We start from the raw sequence: 22832 nt of genomic DNA, 5'->3' as shown, positions 1-22832 counted from the left end.
GGTGACTGTTGACAATTAACGGCGATGTGCATTAGGAAGAATCGTGAATTGGAAGAGAATATTGAGAAAAGGAAGGTGAATTTTCCTGAACTGTAGTAACCTTGTTGTAATTGTTGCGACAGTACATACAAAAAATTGTTTTAATTTTTCAATAACTTCAACATGTAATATTATTGATAAAAAGATTTTTAATGAAACTAACGTAACCGATGATAGCTCAGCTGGTAGAGCATGGGACTGTAGCAAGAAACAACTGTAATCCTGTGGTCGGCGGTTCGATTCCGTCTCATCGGATCTTTTAACGGTTTTGGGCAGTTGTTGTATTTTATTAAGGAATAACATTAAGGATGCCTTGAATTTTCTTATTGTTAAGCAATATAATTTATGAATAAATTTTCAAGTCAAATATTTAAATCTGTAATATTCTATTGATTCCATTGTTCGTTTATTCTTTCCTACATAAAAAATGTCATGCTCACCCTCACCATCGTTCTCTCCTAACATAACTCCAACAACATTTGTCTTTCCATCTTCCAAACCTGAAATTAACTCACAACAAATTGTGCAACTTATGGATGATATTATAAACAACAAAAAAAGAGAGGTGGAACAAAACGATGAGGATGAAGAAGAAGAAGAATTATCGCTCACGCCAGAGGAAGTGGAGCGTTTAAAAAACTTTGGACATTAATGTCTGTTGATAGTGTTTTAAATACTATTGATAAACAGTTCGACTTCTTCAAATGAAACATATAACACTAAGTAAAGGTTTAGGCAAAATTGTGTTTTATTAATTTACAAATTGTTTTCTACACTTTTTGTAGAAAACTCTAATATTATGCTATAAACTCATGGTTTACAATGCTTTGAATGGATTTAACTTTATCCATTTCATAAACTGACTTTCATCAACATTATTTCCACCTCTCAATCTCATTTCCCTCATTTGTCTAACCTTCTTACAATAACACTTGCATTTACAAGATTGATTATTATTGGAAGGAACAGGAACAACTGGAGTAACTGGAGAAGGAGTTGGTACAGGAGTTGGAGTAATTGGCTTTGAACTATCTCCGTACTTCTCAACTGTGTATGAGGAACCAACTTGGTCTCTTATAAATGAGATATATTGAGTTGCATTGGTGTAGGCACCAACATTTGAGCCACCACATCCAGGAGGTCCATAAGAAACGACACCTGTCAAGACAAAGATTGGCAAATTATTGTTGGCAGTTCCTGCAGCAATAATTCTGAAAAGTGGACCACCACTATCACCACCACAAGTATCAACACCATTTCCATTACCAGCACAAATTTGATTTGGAGAAGAAACTCCCAAATTTTTAGCATTACAAACAGAAATTGGCGAAACTGGAACCATAGCCTTCTGAATCACTTGAACACTCGATTGAGTTGTAGTCCTTCCCCAACCAGCAATATTAACCATTGAGCTAGTACTAGATGACAGAAACTGATCCAAAGTCAAGTTTTCAATTTTGGCGGCAACTGCTCTAACTCCATCCAATGGAATTGGTTGATCCAATTCAATGATTGCAATATCATTCTTTATGGTAGAACTGTCATAGCTTGGGTGTCTGGTGAATTTGGTTACTTTACGAATGGTGCATGAGGTAGAACTAGCAGTGCATTGATTATTCGAATTACCAGCAATGATTCTCAATTTATCTAAAGTGACACCAATATCACAGTGAGAGGCAGTTACAATGTGGAGTGGGGAGATGATGGTTCCTGCACAGAAGTGGATTCCTGTGGCAACTGATGAGCTGGAATAGTATTGAATGCTCACCATGTGTGGAAATTCATTGGCAGATGACACTGATGTGCCTCCAGCAACGTTAATTCCTCTCGAGTTGGATGAAAAGAGGTTGTTTTGCATTGAGGAACAGTTAATGAATGTCAATGAAAGGAGAGTGAGGAGCAACAAGTTGCTCAAGGTGTTTCGGATAGTTTTGTTATTCGAATACATTTTGTTTTGTTTTTTTTTGTTTTTGTTTGAAAGTCAATGTTTCTTCTGAGGGTCGTATTTATACTATTTCAGCATGAGGATGGTAGAGATTCAATGATTTGTGAAGATGAAACTCAATTACCCATGTTGTCTAATTTCCAAATTTAGAAATTAATTGTTGATTGTGAAAGAGATGAAAATTATCCATTCACTTTTAAAATACCAATTTTCACTATTGAGATCTTTATGGTAATTCAGATTCACAATAAAACATCTTGGCAAACTTTCAAGACTTTTTATTCGAAAGTTTGTTGCTTTCCAATCACCAAACAGTCTTCCGAAAGAGTTATTAAAATTATCAAAAAATCTTAAACAACATTGAATCTTCTATAATGGTTCGTTGTAAAATTCTACAGTTTTCAATTGATCACTGAGTGAAACTGAATCAAATGAACATTGAACTTGAATTGTAAAAAAACATCCAAAAAAAAAATGTCGTTTCTCAAGTTGTTCAAAAAGAAGGAAGTTGATGACCGCTCCTCTAGCAATCATGCACACAAACAGCAACAACAAATTCCAACTGCTTCTGTGATAAGTTCACCAATTGCTACAATTTCCGAACCTAAACAAGTTCTAGATTCGTCCAAAGTTTCGAATGATGCAAACGAATTGAGCTTTTCTACTCTTGCAATTTGTTCCGATAGGAAAGTAGAGAAGGTTAGTGATTTGGCACCTCCTCTTCATCTTTCCACAACTTTCTCTCTCGATTCTGATGTAAATGATGGAAATATTTATTCACGTGTTCGTAAGTAAACTAATCATTATTCGAAACTAGAAGAAATACAAGATAACAAAACAAGAAGTCGATTAGAAACCCTCGTAGCAAACCTAGAAGGTAGTGAAGAATACAAAAGTGTTGCCTTTGCCAGTGGACAAGCTGCAACTTTCACACTTCTTTTCACACTCAGACCGAAACGAATCTTTAAACGAATGAAACCTCATGATAAGGAATTTGGAAAGAAATTTACTGAGAGTGATGATGCAGTTGGATATTCTGGCACCAGTGATGCTATGGACCTATTGAGAACATTTGCAAAACACTATTCTGGAATTTTGAAAAAACAAGTCAAGAAAAATTTGGAAAGTGAAGAAAATTCGAATCCAAATACGAAATTGAATGAAGAACTTGATAAGGAAAATATGTTTTTGGAATTGCATGATTTGGAGGATTTAGAAAAGGAACCACTTGATGAGAAAAAGAGTGGACTCTATGTTGGAGATGTTATTTGGTTGGAAACTCCAGTCAACCCAACATGTGACCTGGAAGATATTGAATATTATTCTAAAAAGGCAAAACAAATGGGTGCTCTTGTGGTTGTTGATTCAACCTTTGCTTCACCAGCTCTTCAACAACCATTGAAATGGGGAGCAGACTTTGCATTACACAGTGCAACTAAATTCATGGGAGGCCATAGTGATTTATTGGGTGGAATGATTACTGGAAAATCGAATGGATTGATTAGCAGCGTGAAATCGTATCGATCAGTGATGGGAGGAGTGATGGGAAATTTGGAAGCTTATCTACTGATGAGATCTTTGAGGACTTTGAATGTGAGAGTGAATTATCAATCACAATCTGCTGAAATTGTTGCCAATTGGTTGCAATCTCAAATTGGAAATGAGGAAACTAGAATGAAAGTAACCAAAGTTCACTATCCTAAACTAAAATCTGCAGAAGAACCAATTGAGGAAACTTCTGAACCATCCAACAATGAAAGAAAACTCACCAATTATGAAATTTGTGAAAAGCAAATGGATGGAAAAGGTCCAGGAATTCTCTCTTTCGAATTATCTGATCCGTTGGAAGCCAGAAAATTACCTAAACTCTTAAACATCATTGAGAATGCAACTTCATTAGGAGGAGTTGAATCATCCATTGATTACAGATTCCAATGGGATAATTTCTCTCCACCATCCCTTCTCCGTTTAAGTATTGGATTGGAATCACCTAAAGATCTCATTACTGATTTGAAAAATGCCATTTTGAAACTTTAAATACATGGATACATGTTTGAATTTACACAATTTACACAATTTTTGTTATTTATAGCAATACGAAACTTATTGCATACCTCAGATTGATTCAATCCACAAATTTCGTTACTCGGCTGCTTATCGATTCTCAAAATCCAAAAAAAATTTACAAAAAAAATTCTCCAACTCTTACCGATCACCTTTTATTCTTTTATTCCGATCGTAACAAGATCTCTAGTTGTTGAGTCGCTAATTTTCATCCATCGCCATTTAAATAATTAACATTGGAAAGTTAATCTTGATCATCATTGATCACATATAGTTTTTTTTAATAATATAAACATAAACAACAATATGTTGAGTTCTTCGGGTCATCACGATGCGACTCGTATTGGACAGGAAAATGTAGCAGAGAAGAGGAGATTGACCATTATTTCCATTGTAGTGGTGGCCATCCTGACTATAATTGTGGCTGGTGTAACCATTTGGGCAACCTATTTAATTCGTGGATGGGATGGAGTTATAGAAGATGATGGTGTAAAGACTTATCCATACAGATTACCCGATACTATTCTTCCTCGTCATTATGATATTGAAATTGAAGCATTGTTGGATGGTGCTACTACTTTTAATGGAGTGGTTTCTATTAGATTGGAAGTTACTACAGAAACTAATGTTGTAGAGTTGAGTGCTGAGGAAATGCAATTCGTGGCAATTATCAAAGCAACAGAAGATCAAAAGAAGCAACATGCTAAAAATGGTGTTCTTCCAGCAGTAGATGGTAAATTAGCAGGTATTTCTATTAAGAGTGAAAAGACATCTTCAGAAGTAGTATTAAGTGGATTTTCAACTGCAGTTTTGGAAAAGTATAGAAAGATTCAAGTTCATACAAAGAATAATCTTGAAAAGGGAGCTTTTTATATTTTGAGAATTGAATATCAAGCTCCAATTAGAACTGATATGAGAGGATTTTATTCTAGTAAGGCAGCAGATGGATCTACTGTATTGTCAACTCAATTTGAAAGTGAAGATGGTAGAGCTGCTATTCCTTTATTTGATGAACCAAAATTCAAAGCTACCTATCAAATGACAATTACCACAAAATTGAAGGATGAAAAAACAAGAGTTTTATTTAACACTGATGAAATTGAAAGAACAAACCTCCCTGATGGAAGAGTTAAAGTTAAATTTGACAAGACTCCACTCATGTCTACCTATTTGATTGCTTTCATTATTGGACAATATGATTATATTGAAAAAACTGATGGAAAGATTAGACATAGAATTTATACACCTGTTGGTAAATCAGAACAAGGTAGAGCTGCTCTTGAAGCTTCCATCAAGGTCACCAAATTCTTCCAAGATCTCTATCAAGTTGAATACCCAATTAACAAGATGGATCACATTTCAATTCCATCCTTTGCAAGTGGTGCTATGGAAAATTTTGGATTAATTACCTATCGTGAAACTTATATTATTTTCGATAATGCTACAGCTTCACAACTCGATAAGGAAAATGGTATTGAAGTTGTGAGTCATGAAATTTCTCACCAATTCAATGGAAATATTATCACTTGTGCATTTTGGACTCACCTCTGGTTGAATGAAGGTTTTGCCACATTCATGGAAACATACGCCTTGGATAAGACCTATCCTGATTGGAAGAGAGGTTTGAAAAAGCTCACCAATAGTGTTATTTATGCTGCTGATGCTGATTCTGTTCCAAGTGCTGATCCTATTGTGAGATTATATGACAAGATTCAATCTAAGGATGAAATTGATTCCTTGTTCAATTCCATTACCTACGACAAGGGTGGTGCTGTATTGAGTATGTTCTTCAATTATTTGGGAGAAGACAAGTTCGTGCAATGGATTCGTTCCTACTTTGCCAAGTACAAGAATCAAAATGCTGAAACTAAGCAATTATTGGAACTTCTTCCTGTACAAAATGTTCAAGAAACTGCTACCAACTTTGGTACATGGTTACATCAACCAGGTATGCCAATCGTTCAAGTCAATGAAAATGCTGATGGCACTATTTCTCTCTCACAAAACAGATTCTTTTCATATGCAAATGCAACACAAGTTGACCAATTTAAAAATTCAACATGGTGGATTCCATTAACATATGTAACCTCTGCTGATGGAGATGTTAAAAAGGTTGAAATGTCCAGTAAGGTTCCATCATTGAAGATTACTGATAAGGTTTACAAGTTTAACTATCACAAGACTGGTTTCTACCGTGTCAATTACTCAACCAAGATGTGGAAGAATTTAATTGCCAAGATTGAAGATTTTGACACTGAGGATAGATTTGATCTTTTCAATGACATTTTTTCTATTGCCACATCAACTGTTGAAAATATTGATTCCTCTTTAATGTTTGAAATGCTTCTTGCTTTGAAGAATGATGACACTAGTATTTTGTGGGAAAATATGTATCAATCCATTCTCAAACTTCATCAATTGTTGGCCGCCGAAAGTGTTTCAAACTCATTCTCTAGAATGGTAAAAGATTTGGTTAAAAACAAGTATGAATCAATTGGATGGACCAATGTACCAGGAGCAGATGAAGATGAGGAAAATCTTGATGAGTTACGTCCATTTGTTCTCAATTTGGCCTGTCGTTTTGGTCTCACTGAATGTGTCACTGAAGCCTTTAAACGTTATCAAGAAAGAAACTCAACCATTATTCCTCCAATTCTTCGTAATGCTGTTTATAGAGCTGTTGTTTCTAATGGTGGAGAACGTGAATATTATCAAATTTTGAATCAATTCAAAGCTGAGCAAGATTCTGTGGAAAGAACCAAGTTAATGTATGCACTTGCATACACTCAACAAATTCCACTCTTGCAAACGACTTTGGATTTGGCCCTTTCTCCACATGTTAAGCCACAAGATAGTATCTTCCTTATTAGAGAAGTTGCAAGAAATGTACCAAGTGGACCAAACGTTGCTTGGAATTTTGTCAGAACTAGATATGATGCCATTCTCTCAAAATGCGGACAAGATCAAGTCAGTAATAGATTAGTATATGGGGTTGGTTCTCTATTCACTAATATCTTTGAAAGGGATGAATTGATTCAATTTTTTGCTCCAAATATTGAAAAATTGAGCATGAAGCATTATTCGAATACTTTGGAAGCTATTGAAAAGAATGCCAAATTCCTTTCTAAACATTTACCTGCTATCAATACCTATCTTACTGAAAAGTATCCACCACAAACATTGTAAATTAGCACTCAATAAATTATTAGTCTTTCTTTTGTTGTAAAGTTAGCATCAAACGTCGTAAGTTAGCTGCCAACTTCACATCATCCAATCCATTGATTAGTTTTGTTTCATTAAAAAAAATATTTAAAAGCAAATATCAAGAAGGTGTCAAGTCTAAAAGCAACAAACTATCAAATAAGAATACTAATAATAATAATAATATTATTAAAATAATTGTGATCAATAGTAATACATATGGAGGAGAGGGAAATATTTTCAGATGATGTTTGTTTTGAAATAATTTGCATGCTCGATGATGCGTGGTTTATTTTAAATAATTGTTCATTGATTTCAAAACAATGGTTTAATGTAATCAAGGAACGTTCAAAACTTGTTATTCAATTTAATCAAAAATTTACAGAAACAAGAATTGAATTATTCATGAAAAGTCAATTTATGAATAGTATTGTTCATCTTAAATTTTCGAGAAGGTTGCTTGACTCTAAACAAGTAAAATTCATAACTGAAATGAAACAATTAAAATTACTTGATATTGGTGAAAATCAAATTGGTGATGAAGGAGCCAAATCAATAAGTGAAATGAAACAATTAACATCACTTGATATATGTTACAGTCGAATTGGTGCTGAAGGAGCCAAATTCATAAGTGAAATGAAACAATTAACATCACTTGATATTGGTGGAAATGAAATTGGTGATGAAGGATCCAAATATATAAGTGAAATGAAACAATTAACATCACTTAATATTGATAACAATCGAATTGGTGATGAAGGAGCCAAATCAATAAGTGAAATGAAACAATTAACATCACTTAGTATTAATAACAATGAAATTGGTGTTGAAGGAGCCAAATCAATAAGTGAAATGAAACAGTTAACATCACTTGATATTAGTGGAAATGGAATTGGTGATAAAGGAGTCAAATTTATAAGTGAAATGAAACAATTAAAATTACTTGATATTGGTGGAAATGAAATTGGTGATGAAGGATCCAAATATATAAGTGAAATGAAACAGTTAACATCACTTAATATTGGTGAAAATCGAATTGGTGATGAAGGAGTCAAATCAATAAGTGAAATGAAACAATTAACATCACTTAGTATTTATAACAATCGAATTGGTGATGAAGGAGCCAAATCAATAAGTGAAATGAAACAGTTAACATCACTTGATATTAGTGGAAATGGAATTGGTGATAAAGGAGTCAAATCAATAAGTGAAATGAAACAATTAACATCACTTGATATTAGTGGAAATGGAATTGGTGATGAAGGAGCCAAATTTATAAGTGAAATGAAACAATTAAAATTACTTGATATTGGTGGAAATGAAATTGGTGATGAAGGATCCAAATATATAAGTGAAATGAAACAGTTAACATCACTTAATATTTATAACAATGAAATTGGTGTTGAAGGAGTCAAATCAATAAGTGAAATGAAACAATTAACATCACTTTATATTTATAACAATCAAATTGGTGTTGAAGGAGTCAAATCAATAAGTGAAATGAAACAATTAAAATCACTTAATATATGTTACAATGAAATTGGTGATAAAGGAGTCAAATTTATAAGTGAAATGAAACAATTAATATCACTTAATATTGGTGGAAATGGAATTGGTGATGAAGGAGTCAAATCAATAAGTGAAATGAAACAATTAACATCACTTAATATATCTAAGAATCGAATTGGTGCTGAAGGATCCAAATTCATAAGTGAAATGAAACAATTAACATCACTTGATATATGTTACAATGAAATTGGTGGTGAAGGAGTCAAATCAATAAGTGAAATGAAACAATTAAAATCACTTAGTATTCATAACCAACAGATGTTTAAGTAAAATCCAAAAAAAAGGATTTGGCCAGACTCTGCCTCACACTCATTATAATAACTGTTAAGATTCTACTCTTTTTTTTTACTCAATTTATAAATCTCTGCCCATTCTATCCTAAGGTGTGAACTCCTTTTATTGTTGTGAATTAAATGGTGTTTCGGTTGATGTTGTTGGGTTATCATCTTGTGCAACAGCTGTGGTGGCTGTTGATTCAGTTGTATAATTTGCAGTTGCATTGGATTGTGAACTGCTTGTGGCACTACTATCAACAGGTGTTGTAATGTTAGTGTTAGCAGCAGGTTGTGTCATGGTATTGATTATCCTGGGTTTGACATCTTCCAAAAGGGTTGGAATAGATTGAGAAAGTTCCTTCTCTGTTAACTCCCACAACTTTGGAGAAAGTCTGAATACTTCAATATTATTCATTACAAGTATCATATTCTTCAACAATTCTGGAAGAGCCTCCCTCAAATGATCACTCTTTGGTTTGACGAGTAAAAAGTTGTACATAACTTGAAGAATGGTGAGCCACAATGAAGAGAAACCATTATCTTGTTGACTTTCAGTATTATTCACAGGGAACATTCTTGGTAAAAAGTGCAGGAATATTCTAGCAAGTAAGTTGTTGGCTCTGACCCTAAGCTCTTCTAAAGAGGAAATATCCATTTCTGTATTGTGATTGGTTTGATATTCAGTTGTCTTTGGTTTGAGTGTGAGAAGAGTTTGGAAAAATGTCTTGAGCAATACACGATCCATACACATCATTAAGAGTTGATCATTGAGGAGATATTTTAGATTTTGTGAGTCTTCTTGGTTGGCAGTGAATGAATATCTGAAATCACAACTATAAACAAGAGATCTTTGTAAGGTTGAAAGTGCTTGGGTTCTAATATCTCTTTGGAGGTGGCTCAACATTTGAATTTGACTATTATTCAATTGTGACATTAGTAAGTTCAGAACATTGACCGGTCCACTAGTGTTAATGCCACCAGTGCAACACAATACTGCTATACCTTCAAGAATTGAAAGCCAAGCATTGATCCACTTGTTATCCAATTTGATGACGTTTTGGGATGAGTTAGCAGATGAATAGGCAATGGATACAATTCTCTTCAAAATTTCCATAACCAAATTTTCCAAAATGATTAAAATGTCCATTGTGAGAGCCATAAGCTTTTTAAGGGTGGATACAAATTGTTGGGAGCTATTGCTTCCATTGGAGGTGTTTTGAATATTTACATTTGTTGTAATGGAAGAACTCAAAACGGACAAGATACTTTGGACAAATGTTGGGATATTATCAGGAACAACAAACCATAACCCGAAATGAGTAGTATCATCCTGTAATGTAGAGTATTGTAAACTGAGAGTAAGTACATCTAATGATCTGGTAATTAATTGTAATTGTTGTGAAGGTTTGATGGATGTGAAGAGTGAGCTATTAGGATTATTATTTATCCATGAGGAGGAAACGTTGGAAATACTTCTCAAAATCTTGAAAACTAAATGATCCCACAAATCTACAATGAGTCTTGATGAGCTATCAGTAAATATTGTGGAAGGATTAAGATTGGTAGCATTTGTACGATCTTGAATGAATTTGGTAGCCATTGGTGAGAGTAGAGTTTCACCTTGTCTCGACAAGAACATGTGAATCATAGGAAGTAAACTATTATGGAAAACACCCAACATAGTTTCACTCCATTGCTTACCAAGGTTATCAATAAGGACAGAGAGCATTTCTTTTTGAACAATCTCCCATTCTGCTTGATTTTCAACACTATTGAATTGGGTAGATGGTGTAGAAAGATCCATACACAATCTCCAAATACAAGTCAAACATCTTTGCAAGACGTGGTAATGTTGCTTGGTCATTCTTGTTCTGAGTGGTTGATTATTTGTTACTGGGAGTGGGCTGTTTCTATCGCTACCAGAACTAGTACCGAAAGGATTGGATGAACCTACAGATGGTGGAGCACTATTAGGTCCATTATTAACTTGGTAAATGGATTGAATGGTGCTGATTGGTTGGTATAATTGCAAAATGGAAATCATTAATTTGTAAACGTGGCTGTAAACATAATTCCAAATAAGTTTCAATCTTTCGCAACCAGTATTTCTATTCAAATTATTATTAATCAAAACATCACACAATAAATCCAAACAGAAGAGGGAAGTATCTAAGTCTCTTTCATAATAGTAATAGGTTGAGGTAGTTGCATTTTGTTGTTGTTTGGTTGTTTTCAATGTGAACAAGTGAGGAGCAGGAATGTGCATGGTCATTAAAATACCTGCTGGCTTACCATTTCTGATGAGGGCACTCAACAAGTATTCCAATGAATTGCCACTCAATTCCTTGGCATCCATCATTAATAACTCTACAATACGACATTGTTCAATGCACTTTCTTGATTCATCGAGAGCATGTTTAATTTCAATAGAGAAGTGGGCATCCTCAGAGTTTTGTGAGACATGTCCTTGTTCATATTCTTCCTCATCATCAGATTCCTCGTCCAAGTTCTTCTTCTTTTCATTATTCGAGTCGTCAGCACTGCCATAAAAGCCGCCAAACATGGTTGAGAGAAGTGAGAATGTTGCACTCTTCATTGGAGCATTGCTTCCATTTTGAGATTTTGGCTTGGATTTCTTGGTACTACTCTTTGAAAGACTGGATATAACTTGATTATAAAGGGAAGAACCAGATGTTAAAAGTTGATTGGTTGCAACACTGGAAATGGTTGAATCATTACTATCCTTTCTTGGAGAGGAAAGTTTAGCAGAATCAGCACTAGAAGATGGGAATTGGAATTCTCTTAATTGACGAACAAGTCTTGATTCAACAATAGATTCTGGTAAAAGTTCCAATTCTCTCATTCTACAGATAAGATCTAAAATATTCTTCCAACCTTCTCTGAGATTATCACCATATTTTCTAGTGATGGCAAACACGGTACGACAAGCTAATTTAGCCTTTTCATTGTGGCCAAACATGAGAATTGATCTATTCTTATCGTTACGAGAAACATCACCCTTATTGTTAGATGAAATAGAGCTTTGAGCTGTAGAAGGTGAAGAAGCTGAACTGTTAGGATCAGAACTGTTAACTGTTGAAATAACAACACCATCATGAGTCATAATTGAGGTTGCAGTACTGGCATTGAGAGGCCATGTTGGTGGTGAAGTGGTATTTTCACTTGTATTCGGACAGCTAACAGCAGAGATGGAAGGTGGAGTTACACCGTCCATAAGTGTGGTAAATTTGCAGAGAGTAATGACCAAGTTATCAAAAACATGATGCAAGTGATAGCTTGCAGCAACACGAGCACTATCCAAAAATCCTCTAATTGCCAATTCAAGTAATTGTATATCGTCAGTATGTTCCAATATGGTCGTAGTTGCAAGAATTACATGACCAAACATACTTTGGAACATGTCCATATCATAAACATAGGAAATGATATTTTCAGAGGTTTCTGATTTGTTACTCAAATGTTCATCATAATATGCAAAGGATTTGTCAACAATAACTTCTTTCCAAATTGCTTCAGTCTTGTAGGCATCGGTCATTCCTGTCATGACTTCAAATTCATTAGCCAATAAGTAGTGATAGACTTTGTGAAGTTCTTCTTGAGGAATACCCTTTAACTCATCGTGATATCCAATGGTTTTCATAAAATCGGCCAAATTCATTCTGTTTCTATTGTTTTGATGGTGAAGATCTGTGTGTAAGAGCATTAAAGCTACAGCTAAAATCCAAGCTTGTTCTCCATTGTCAATGTAAGGAATGGCTGGTATGGTACGATTTTTGCTTGAATCATTTCTCTCCAAAGCAAAGTGGGTATTGTTGTCTCTGTAGTAACTTTCACCGAGGAGTTTAATGATTCTTTCTACTTGTTGTCCTTCTCCTGAAATCTTACATCTATTAATGAAATATCTCATACATTCTTCCATTCTCATTCCATAAAAATCAAACCCATCCATAAATTGTCTCATTACTTCCAAAGGAAGGGCATTTCTGAGATGGTCTTTTCTTGTCTTACTCAAAATTGGAATCAGATAAGTGTTGTGATTGAGTTGATCTTCTGGTATTACTATGGATCCCATATTTACTTTAATATCCACTACTGTACTAGGTGGAGAAGAGAAGCTATTAAAGTAATCAACAATTTTTTGCTTATCTAGCCACATATTATAGTCGAGAAGGAATTTAGAAATTTTTTCAGCAGCTCTTTGCAATAAAACTATAGCCTCATTCCAGTCGACAGTTGTGCTTTCTTGTTCGTTTGAGCTGTCACTCTTGATGAATTGAGTCAAATCTTTTGGAATGCTAATATTGTGTAATTGCAATAATTGTGTTATGGCTTCTTGTGGACTACTATTGAAAAGGGCAACAATTTCCATATACTTGTGCTTTTGTTTTTTGAAAGTTTTCAATTCTGACATTTTAGTGTGAACAATTTGCATGTCCAAAGTTTGTCTACTTTCTTGTTGTTCTTGGCATCGTTCGGCAAGACACCTTACAACACTCAAAAGGCCAACCCATGCCAACACGTGCAAAGTATGCAAATTACCAGAGCCAGATGAGGAAGGATTGGAAAAGTTATTGAATTGGCTTGATGTATTTCCCATAGAAGCACTATTATGGAAGTTATTTTGGCTATTGTTTGATGAGTTTGAATTTGAGTTTAGTCCAATATAACTATTCAAATAGAGGTAAATGTGTTCGAAAAGGTTCGGTATAGTATTTACATTGACGATAAAGTTATCCTTATTTTTTACAAAGCATCCATAACAATCATAGTTTCTATACAAGAAGGTAATAAAGTTTGAATCTCTACAAACTTCTACCAAATATTCCAAAATTAATTCTTGTAATTCGAATGGAAGGAAAATATTACTATTACTTCCTAAAATTGGAGAATTGGAAAAATTCTTCTTGTTTGATCCGTATTGTTGTTGTGGTGATGGTAAATGTTGTAATAATGTGAGGAGAATAGAAGCAATTTGTTCATGCAAATAATATCTCAGATTAGGTAAGCTTGCCAAGTAGGATATGGTACATTTGAGAACAGCAGAAAGGAGCATCAAGTTATTGCCATAGTTTGCATGGGTTGGTTGTAAATTACCACCATTTGCAGCAATTAAAACTGCAGAAGTGATTGGTGAGGAGGACCCCATACCAGATTGGACAGTTGGACTGAACATCATTTCACCATTGGCCATAAAGAGTATTGTCTGATAGGAAATGTTGGTGTTTCTCAAAAGGGCTCTAAAAAGTTGATCACAAATCATGTTCAGTATCTTGTTATTCTTATCTTTGGAAATGGTATCTCCAATAAGCTCAATCGCATGACAAGCAAGACTAATTCCCAAATATCTAGTACCAATACTATTTACTCCAGCAGAATTAGGTCCTGTTGAAGGAGAAGTTAATTTGATGGCTGCTGTTGATGGTGATTCAGTTGAAGTATTAGAAGAAATATCACACATGTCGCAAATAAATTCAAAAATCTTTTCTCCTCCATAGACTGCCTGAGATGATGAGGTAGCCATATTCTTATATCTTGTAAAGACAATTTTAACAATTTCTTGCATTGTCATTTCTGCTATTTTTCTCAAGGAATCAGTGCATGGTCTTGTTTCTCTTCCAATTCTCAAAACACTCTTTAAGATTTCAAGAATCATCTCTTCTGGTATTAAAAATCCAGCTTCACATTTAATGCAACACATGAATGTATTAATTATTTGAATGAGTACAGATTCCAAAAGTGTAGTCTCCGATACAACTGATGCTATAGAACCAAGTCCACTTCCAAGAGAATGATCCAAAATAATAGGTCCTCCCGATTCTGACAATGAAGTAGAATCAGTAGAGTTAAACTCGAATTGACATTGTTGAACAGCAGAAACAATTTCTTGAATGGCCGTCTTGGCTTCTTCTAAATTAGATAAAGGAGCTTTTTTACCTTAAGAATAATACTATAAAACAATAAAACCTACAAATAAAACTTGGTGATTCCAATAATTTTTGAATGGATCGTAAGGCCATTGATGTTATTCTTCCTTCAGTATCTTCCGATTTAATAATTGAAAAGAAAGGTTGAAGAATATCCAAACTAGTCATGGATTGCCATCCAATGTTACTACAGATTTTTTCTCGTAAAGCTCTCATTCCCACAAGGACAGGACTTTCATTTCCTCCTTGTCTTGGTAAGTTTTCATATTGCTTTTAAAATATTATTCAAAGCTGTAACTAATAACAATACATACAAATCTATATCTATTAGAATATCTCATTGAATGAATATTTCTCATGGCTAGAATGAGAGAATTTACTTCTCCTAAAACTAATTTTTGAAGAGGAAATCCAGCCATTTCTCTCGATGAATTATACATATTACTGCTCGTTGTTGCAACAGTAGGTGATTCAGCAAACGAAGAGGTGCTGTTGCCTTTTAAATTTGTATTGATCATTCTCCGATCAACCAGTTTATATCAAAATTGTTCTAGAATTTGAAAAAAATCCAAAATATCCGTGTATTATTATTCTACTCGATTCTTATTGAGCAAAAGCCTTGATAGAATCGATTTAATATTGTGATGATGAACGCCGGAAACACAACAATAACACAAGAAGATATTTATGCTATTTTTTTCAAATGATGAAAATTAGATAATTAATTAAATTTTTAAATTTTTAAAAAAAATGACGTAATACAACTATTCAAAGGATTTGATTTATCTTCTCGATAATAAACACTGGATAATGATATGGTAATGCGTTGGATACACGTATGCTCTTTTTAAGAGGTTACTCTTATTGTGTTTTCGAACTACAGGTGAATAATTATTCAAATCACCTAGATCAATATCTGTATTTCGTCCGCTTTCATTAACGAAAGAATCCAATCCAGACGGAAAAGAAATTCAACTGAGAGTCAGTTAACAAGCAATCTCTTGTCATTTACCTCTTCATAATCAAATCCTATTCGAATGTCAACTCTTTTAGTGGTACTTTGTTCAAATCTACTAGCAAGTATTCATTGAAAACCATCATAACCATCTTCCCTGGATCAGTATCTAATTATTGAACCAATTCCGATGAATATACTGCTACTTTATTTCAAAAAACATATCTTTATTTACAAAACTAGGTAAAAACAGTAATAATTAATTCAAAATTAATCTATTATTACTGGTGATGATGTAAATTAATTTCTAGGACAAGCACATCTTTCTTCTGGTTTAATTTGAGACATGACACTTTCCTTGTGCATTCCACATCCTAATTTATAAATCATCATCAAATCATCAAAATTAAAATTAATTCAATACGAATTGTTCCGAGCTCGATGACTTACCTGCCCAGGTTTTTTTTCCACATTTACTAAGCAATAATAGTACTACAAGTACTCTCTTGGTACAACTTACCTGCAAGTAGTTTGATAACACATTGTTTTGTTGTATTTGTTTTATGATTGTATGGAATGAAACTTTGATTCTTTGCGCTCTTTAAGAAAAAACCATCAAAAAACCTCAAACAACAAATAAGCCAAAATAACAGCGGCGAAAATTTGTCGTGGAAAAAAATTGGCGAAAAATTTAACGGCTAATTTATAATTAATAAATAATTTTAATAAATTGTTGAAATAAGAGTTATTTTTTATATGTACATTATTTGAGAGTGAATTATTTGGATGTCTTGTGGCTGGAAATTCTTTCTGTTAACCAATCCATTCCAGGACCAAGACCATCACCTGTTAAGGCACAACATGATTGAATATGCCAATCATGACTCTTGATATTTTGTAAATTGAGAGCTTTTGACACTTCTGTTGCTGTCATGGCCCCTTTAACATCTTGTTTGTTTGCAAAAACCAGAATTGAAGCTCCTTTCAATTCTGCACATTCCAAAATTCTGAATAATTCTTCCTTTACAATTGAAATTCTATTTCTATCTGTACTGTCAACTACTAGAATAATTCCTTGTGAATTGGAAAAGTATATTTGCCAACTAGCTCTCAGTGAACTTTGTCCTCCTAAATCCCACATTTGCATTTTGATGTTTTTATAGTTGACTTCTTCGACATTACTTCCGATCGTTGGTTGAGTTTCTACAATTTCACCCAAATGTCTATAATTCATCAGTAAATTAAAAATGTTGATGATTAAATTCCGATCATCACAAATATCCACAATAATAATTTAATATTTAATATTAAATTATTGAAAATAATCATCAGTAATTTAATCATCACGATGATCATTCAAAATTTTTCAATCCACACAATCACACAAATAAACAACATACAATTTATAGAGAGTTGTTGTTTTACCTGCATTGTCCAATCCAACAATACAAATTTTTACTTGTTCATCCCCGAACAATCGCTCCCACATCTTTCCAAATAAAATTCCCATTTTTTTTAATTTTTATTTTGAAAAAAAATCAATATATTTAAAATTATAAATATTTATACGTCATTCCACCTATTTGATGATTCATTATCATCTCCATCATTATTTGCACATTGATATAAAGAACCTCCAAATGAAGATGAAAACACACCCTTAGAGGTATAATTCATACTTTCCAATAAATTTTTCAAAAAATCAAAGTTTCATTGGTTTCGGCTATTTGAGTCATCTTTTGGACATTTGAAATCATAACAATGTAATCAGACAGGAATTCCCAAGCAACAACAGCTTTCTTTCTTTCTAGAGCTTGATGGAAAGCAGGATCACTAAAATGATCAACATTCACATTGTTCACAACGTATTCAAATATTTTGTATCTCTTTGAAAGGATGCACACTCCTGCAAAACAGTTTTCTAATGGGAATGAATAGATATTGACTCCATATGATGTTTCCTTTTCAAGTTTTTCAATTTTGTAAGGAAAATTTGAGAATAGTTTGAGCTCATCTGCAAAGGATTTTGGAGGTTCATCATGACTTGTTGTGAGATAGGTTTCTAATTTTTCAACTTGATGCCTATATGTGTAATCACTGTTCTCGTTGTAATTGTCATCCTCATTACTGAAAATAGTTTCTCTCATTTCAGAATTCCACCACGGATGTGGATATTCAACCCACTCTTCATCACCATCTTCCTCCTTTGTCTTAATTGAAACGGTTTCTTCCTGCACTTTCATATCGAGTATAGTATTTGGAAAGTATGTCGGGTAGACAATAATTTGAGTCAATGCAAAATTCAAATTAAAAACAGCAAAACCCTTGTCATAGGCGGATTGGAATAGGATTATTACATTCTTACTGTTTTGAAAGATGAACAAGGCACCACAGTAATCACTTGCATTGAACATATCACTATCTCTACTGCGACACCAATTGGCTAATTTGATATACTCATTGAAGTAACGCATAGAAGTTTCTCCAGTTTGTAAATTGGTGATTTCCAAGTATTCAGTGGCAGAATATCTGAAACCATTCAAGACAATTGATGTGCCTATGATTTCACATTCATCATTGATTGTTGAAAGAACATCTATTGGATGTCTCTTGATTAGGATGATATCATCAAGATTTTTTCTAACATCCTCAATATCATAACGTTCACCCTTAATTGGATGTGTCATCTTGTCAAGAAATTCTCTATTGACATGTGGATCGTTTTGAGTTAAACATTTCATTACAACACCAAGGGCATAAACGTCAGACTTGGATGAATAATCATGTTCATATTGAGCTTCAGGAGATAAATATTTCATTGTACCTTTAAGATGAGTTTCATCATCAGTTCCGAATGTAGAAACACCAAAATCTCCTAAAATAACTCTAATTCTTGCCTCTTGTTGATCGAGTTTCTCAATGAAAATATTTTCCAACTTGACATCACAATGGACAATGTTATTCTCCTTCAATTTTAGCAATCCTTTCGAAACATCTTTAAGAATCTTTCTGGAAATATGAGTAGAAAGTGGAAGTGCCAATTTTGGAGAAACCAAATTTCTCAAATCTCCAAATTTGTAATATTTCATTTCGAGAGCAACAAAGTTTTTGGAGAGAATGATAATCCTCTTAATATCAACAATAGATTTCTTGACATCATTATACATGAGTCCATAGTACCGAACTCCCTCCTCCCTAACATTTCTTCCCAAATAATACTCCTTAATTAGAATCTTTCGCAAACTTGACATTAAATTATAATAGTTTAGAACTTTTAGAATGGAATCTTCTACCCTGAATATAGTACCAAATGCTCCAGTGCTGTTAATCTTTTGTGGTGAGTCGTATCCTGCTCGTGTCAATAACTCTCTGATATGATCATCAGATGTTGAATTCCACCAAATGCAAGCTCTGGATTACTTGGATATGAAGTTGGACATTCATACTTGAGAGAACAGTTGGTTCGGCAACATATGGAGCACACTCAGTTACATTACATCCTGCAACACTACCACGAATGGACTTCATGAAATAATCACCTGAATGACATCCAGTGCCCTGATACAAATATTGAGTTCTCAAAGCACCATATGAAGTATCGAGTAGCAATGCACTTGCAACCAAGAAGTATACAAAGCAAAAGAACAAACATCATGTTGCTAAGTTAATTTGAAATGCAGCCAATGGACTTGTTTATTAATGGAAGTGTCTACAGCCACAAATTCGAATATTGTAAAGTTGTGGTGAACACTTAGCAAGCGTGGTGTTTCTCTGTAACCTAGTCAAATTTGAAATAGATAGGGGCTGTCAAACTTATCTTCCACTACACAAAATTCTATCTGCTTTAGGCAGCCAAAAGAGTCTGAAGGGAACAGCTCTTGCCGGTTCGAAACTGGCCGAATCTTATCTTTGCATTCTCTTCGTTAAAAAAAACAAAAACAATGAAATTATTCAATTCCCTTTTGCTCCTCACCCTCTTCTTGGCCATCACCATCTGCCACTCTCACCAAGACAATCAATATGTGAAATTCAAATATTATGCTAAAGGTAGTTCTTCATGCATTGGGACCGTCCAATCTATCTATGCTGAGAAGACGAATCTGTGTGTTCCTTCTAGTGATCCAACCTATGGCTATTCAATCTCCCAATGCACACAAATTGCTCCAGGTAAGGTCAGATACACCTGGGGAACATCGTGCAATAGTAATTGTTCTAATTGTGAAACCGAAGGTGATAATATTTATACTCCAGATGAAACTTGTAGTGATCCAGAGCAACCTTACACCATCGAATGTGGTTCTTTCAATTTCAATGATTATCCAGCAATGTTGTGGACTTTCAGACATGTTAATTTCAATGGAAAGGTTGATTGTAAAAATGATGTTGTTAGATCAATTGCTGCAACTCCATTGAATACATGCATTTCTAATGGTGCTGAAAGTTACTCCATCTCATGTAATTCAACCTGGTCAGAGAAACGTATTTGGCAAACCAATTCATGTAAGCAAGATGTTCAATTCATTAATTTGGAAAGACTTAATGAATGTCGTACCGATAAGATGACTTTCTGTGGAAAGAAATAAACACAATTTTGATAGATTATTATTGCGTAATTGATTAACAAGTAATTAAAAAAGTTGTGTGCAAGGAATTGTACAGTGCAATAATTTTCATTGACAGCAACCATGGGAGTAAGTTTCTAAGTGTGAAGAAACTTTTCATTCACTAGAGATGATTAGAAAGGATTAAACTTCTACTCTGTTCTGTACTGTTCTGAGCATTGTCACTTGGAGTCCAATATCACTCCTTAATATTCTTCTTCTTTTCAGCTCTAATCTTACTCAAGAGTGGAGTTAGGAAATCTAATTTACATGCCTTCATCTCCTCAAGAAATCATGTAACACATCAGACCACTCTGATGAACTCTTAATGTTTATTCATATTATTTATTTTTGATGGATTTCAATTTTTTATTTAATATTTTTTCTTTTAAAAAAATGGCAGCAAAACTGTGATTATTTTCTCGATGATTACAAATTATGGAAGGATGAAATTTCAGTGATAGGTAGTAGCACATGTCTACTTTTATGTACAAAAAGTTGAGTTATTGAGGTTTTGTGAGTATAAAATAAAAAAGTAATGGCTGCGTCGACCGGGAATTGAACCCGGGTCACGGCGATGGCAACGCCGTATTCTACCACTAAACCATCGACGCTTCTTGTTATAGTATTAAGAATATCCTTAATGAACATCATCGGTTTTCCAAGATTTTGTAATAAATCCAAAAATAACAAGATTCGTTGTTGAATTTGATTAAAAAAAATCTTTTATTACGACAATAACGAATCTATTCAGATTCTCATAGGTTATATAAATTATTTGGAGTCAATATAATAGTTAGAATAGGAACGGCCGACAAAGTTAGAAATGGCACCTTGGATCTCTGGCCACTTCTTAGCGATGTCTTTATGGAATTGCATGTATCCATCTTCGAAAGAGGTGATTCCGTTATGATGGAAATGTAATGCATGGTGATGCTTTTCTGGTTTGAATTGAAAATGAGAAAGTAAGCACTCTCTCCCTTCAAGAATATCAGATATCTTTGACTGACAAAAATACCTGGCACTATCCAAGCCAGGGCACTCATGAATGTAATGGAATAAATCAGATTCTGTACCACAATCGTAACAGAAACTTTTACCCTTACCAAAATTGATATGGGCATTGATGGAATTTCTCCATATAAAGTATTTAGTTTTAGGAGTAAGACGAGTTTTAAGGTATTGCACATTAAGAGAATACCAACTTTGGTTTAGAATAAAGTTAGGGTTTTCATTCATCTTATTATGTCTTACACTTAAATGTCTTGTTATGGTCATCTTCTTATGATTGAAGATGACAACACCATCCTTAACAAGGAGGTGTTGATTCTTGAGTAAATTACGAATATCAAAAATATCATCTCTGGTTGTAGCATTCTTTGCTATTAAATCAACCTTGATATTCTCGCTATCTTTGTGTGCTTCAACTTTCTTAATTTCATATTCTATTTTTCTATTTTTGGTTGTTCTAAAGAAGGCTTCTTTTAATGTTAGAAAATCTCCTTTGTATCTATCTTTGAGAACTTCTATTGCAACTTCACTATCAGTATGAATGGTAACTTTAGAGTTTCGTGGGATTACATTAATAGAAGTTATTATAGAGCATATTTCGGCTATATTATTTGAATAATGATTATTGATTCTGAGGGATAAAGTTTTACAAGGAACTGATCTATTTGAGGTATCATAAATATTAATACCCATTCCTGTCTTTTGATTAATTCTAGATCCATCTGTATGGATATCGAAACTATTCCCTGTTTTAATTTTGGCTATTCTAAATTTCGTATCATTCTGCACAAATGTGAGATTATATTCTTTAAGTACAGATAACCATTTAGCATAAATATTATCTTTAGTTTCCTCACAATGTTTGATACCATGTTTGAAAGCTTTTCTTATTAACTTATTCTTATTATTGGCGATTAAATTCATAGTTCTTAAATTCATTCTTTCAGAGAATTCCTCAATTGATGGTAATCCTAATCCACCTTCTTCTAATGGCAGGTGAAAGAAACTTGTTGGAGTTGCTCTGTCCATTAATAATTTACGTCTGATTGCACCTCTAATTGCACGATCTATTTCCTGAGCTTTCTTTAAAGGGATTATATTGATTTTTGAGAGGTGAGTGAATAGGCTGATTGCTTTAGCATGCATAATTATTTTAAGGTTTGTTGGCTGTAATTTGAATAATGGTAAAAATCTTAATGATTTTGTGAATTTGTCTATCTTGGATTG

The 22832-nt window shown here is 33.7% G+C and overlaps 10 protein-coding genes and 2 non-coding genes across 12 annotated transcripts; 6 read left to right on the top strand and 6 right to left on the bottom strand.

Annotated features, from left to right (window-relative positions):
• The first annotated feature begins 206 nt into the window (after positions 1–206).
• NAEGRDRAFT_t87 lies at positions 207–294 on the top strand. Its single transcript has one exon. It is a non-coding gene; the product is annotated as a tRNA-Tyr (tRNA).
• Positions 295–856: 562 nt separating this feature from the next.
• Positions 857–1810, bottom strand: NAEGRDRAFT_46418 (uncharacterized protein; the record flags this gene model as incomplete). The annotated part of the gene is made up of 1 exon (XM_002681358.1): positions 857–1810. The coding sequence occupies one exon, from the start codon at positions 1808–1810 to the stop codon at positions 857–859; it is 954 nt and encodes a 317-aa protein (XP_002681404.1).
• Positions 1811–2458: 648 nt separating this feature from the next.
• NAEGRDRAFT_63411 (uncharacterized protein) lies at positions 2459–2779 on the top strand (the record flags this gene model as incomplete). The annotated part of the gene is made up of 1 exon (XM_002681492.1): positions 2459–2779. One exon carries the CDS (start codon positions 2459–2461, stop codon positions 2777–2779), a length of 321 nt encoding a protein of 106 aa, XP_002681538.1.
• A 417-nt stretch (positions 2780–3196) lies between these two features.
• Positions 3197–4021, top strand: NAEGRDRAFT_2186 (uncharacterized protein; the record flags this gene model as incomplete). The annotated part of the gene is made up of 2 exons (XM_002681491.2): positions 3197–3664; positions 3716–4021. Coding segments are annotated over 2 exons (774 nt in total), but the record flags the coding sequence as incomplete, so codon positions are not given.
• Positions 4022–4182: 161 nt separating this feature from the next.
• Positions 4183–7275, top strand: NAEGRDRAFT_57020 (aminopeptidase). The gene has a single exon (XM_002681490.1). It carries the CDS (start codon positions 4355–4357, stop codon positions 7232–7234), a length of 2880 nt encoding a protein of 959 aa, XP_002681536.1. The 5' UTR covers positions 4183–4354; the 3' UTR covers positions 7235–7275.
• Positions 7276–7741: 466 nt separating this feature from the next.
• Positions 7742–9088, top strand: NAEGRDRAFT_63408 (uncharacterized protein; the record flags this gene model as incomplete). Its single annotated transcript, XM_002681489.1, has 1 exon — positions 7742–9088. The coding sequence occupies one exon, from the start codon at positions 7742–7744 to the stop codon at positions 9086–9088; it is 1347 nt and encodes a 448-aa protein (XP_002681535.1).
• A 108-nt stretch (positions 9089–9196) lies between these two features.
• On the bottom strand, positions 9197–14812 carry NAEGRDRAFT_78429 (sec7 domain family member; the record flags this gene model as incomplete). The annotated part of the gene is made up of 1 exon (XM_002681357.1): positions 9197–14812. The coding sequence occupies one exon, from the start codon at positions 14810–14812 to the stop codon at positions 9215–9217; it is 5598 nt and encodes a 1865-aa protein (XP_002681403.1). The 3' UTR covers positions 9197–9214.
• A 1916-nt stretch (positions 14813–16728) lies between these two features.
• NAEGRDRAFT_77246 (ARF/SAR family small GTPase) lies at positions 16729–17500 on the bottom strand. Its single transcript, XM_002681356.1, has one exon. The coding sequence runs from the start codon at positions 17225–17227 to the stop codon at positions 16772–16774; it is 456 nt and encodes a 151-aa protein (XP_002681402.1). The 5' UTR covers positions 17228–17500; the 3' UTR covers positions 16729–16771.
• Positions 17501–17687: 187 nt separating this feature from the next.
• On the bottom strand, positions 17688–19160 carry NAEGRDRAFT_46413 (uncharacterized protein; the record flags this gene model as incomplete). The annotated part of the gene is made up of 1 exon (XM_002681355.1): positions 17688–19160. The coding sequence occupies one exon, from the start codon at positions 19158–19160 to the stop codon at positions 17688–17690; it is 1473 nt and encodes a 490-aa protein (XP_002681401.1).
• A 774-nt stretch (positions 19161–19934) lies between these two features.
• On the top strand, positions 19935–20576 carry NAEGRDRAFT_46412 (uncharacterized protein; the record flags this gene model as incomplete). The annotated part of the gene is made up of 1 exon (XM_002681488.1): positions 19935–20576. The coding sequence occupies one exon, from the start codon at positions 19935–19937 to the stop codon at positions 20574–20576; it is 642 nt and encodes a 213-aa protein (XP_002681534.1).
• Positions 20577–21137: 561 nt separating this feature from the next.
• On the bottom strand, positions 21138–21208 carry NAEGRDRAFT_t82. The gene has a single exon. It is a non-coding gene; the product is annotated as a tRNA-Gly (tRNA).
• A 160-nt stretch (positions 21209–21368) lies between these two features.
• NAEGRDRAFT_46411 (uncharacterized protein) lies at positions 21369–22751 on the bottom strand (the record flags this gene model as incomplete). The annotated part of the gene is made up of 1 exon (XM_002681354.1): positions 21369–22751. One exon carries the CDS (start codon positions 22749–22751, stop codon positions 21369–21371), a length of 1383 nt encoding a protein of 460 aa, XP_002681400.1.
• Between the last annotated feature and the right edge of the window lie 81 nt (positions 22752–22832).

Source organism: Naegleria gruberi (assembly GCF_000004985.1).
Source record: "Naegleria gruberi genomic scaffold NAEGRscaffold_6, whole genome shotgun sequence".
NCBI classification, from domain to species: domain Eukaryota; phylum Heterolobosea; class Eutetramitea; order Acrasida; family Naegleriidae; genus Naegleria; species Naegleria gruberi.
Note: the sequence above shows the minus strand (reverse complement) of the source record. Positions and strands in the feature narration are given on the sequence as shown.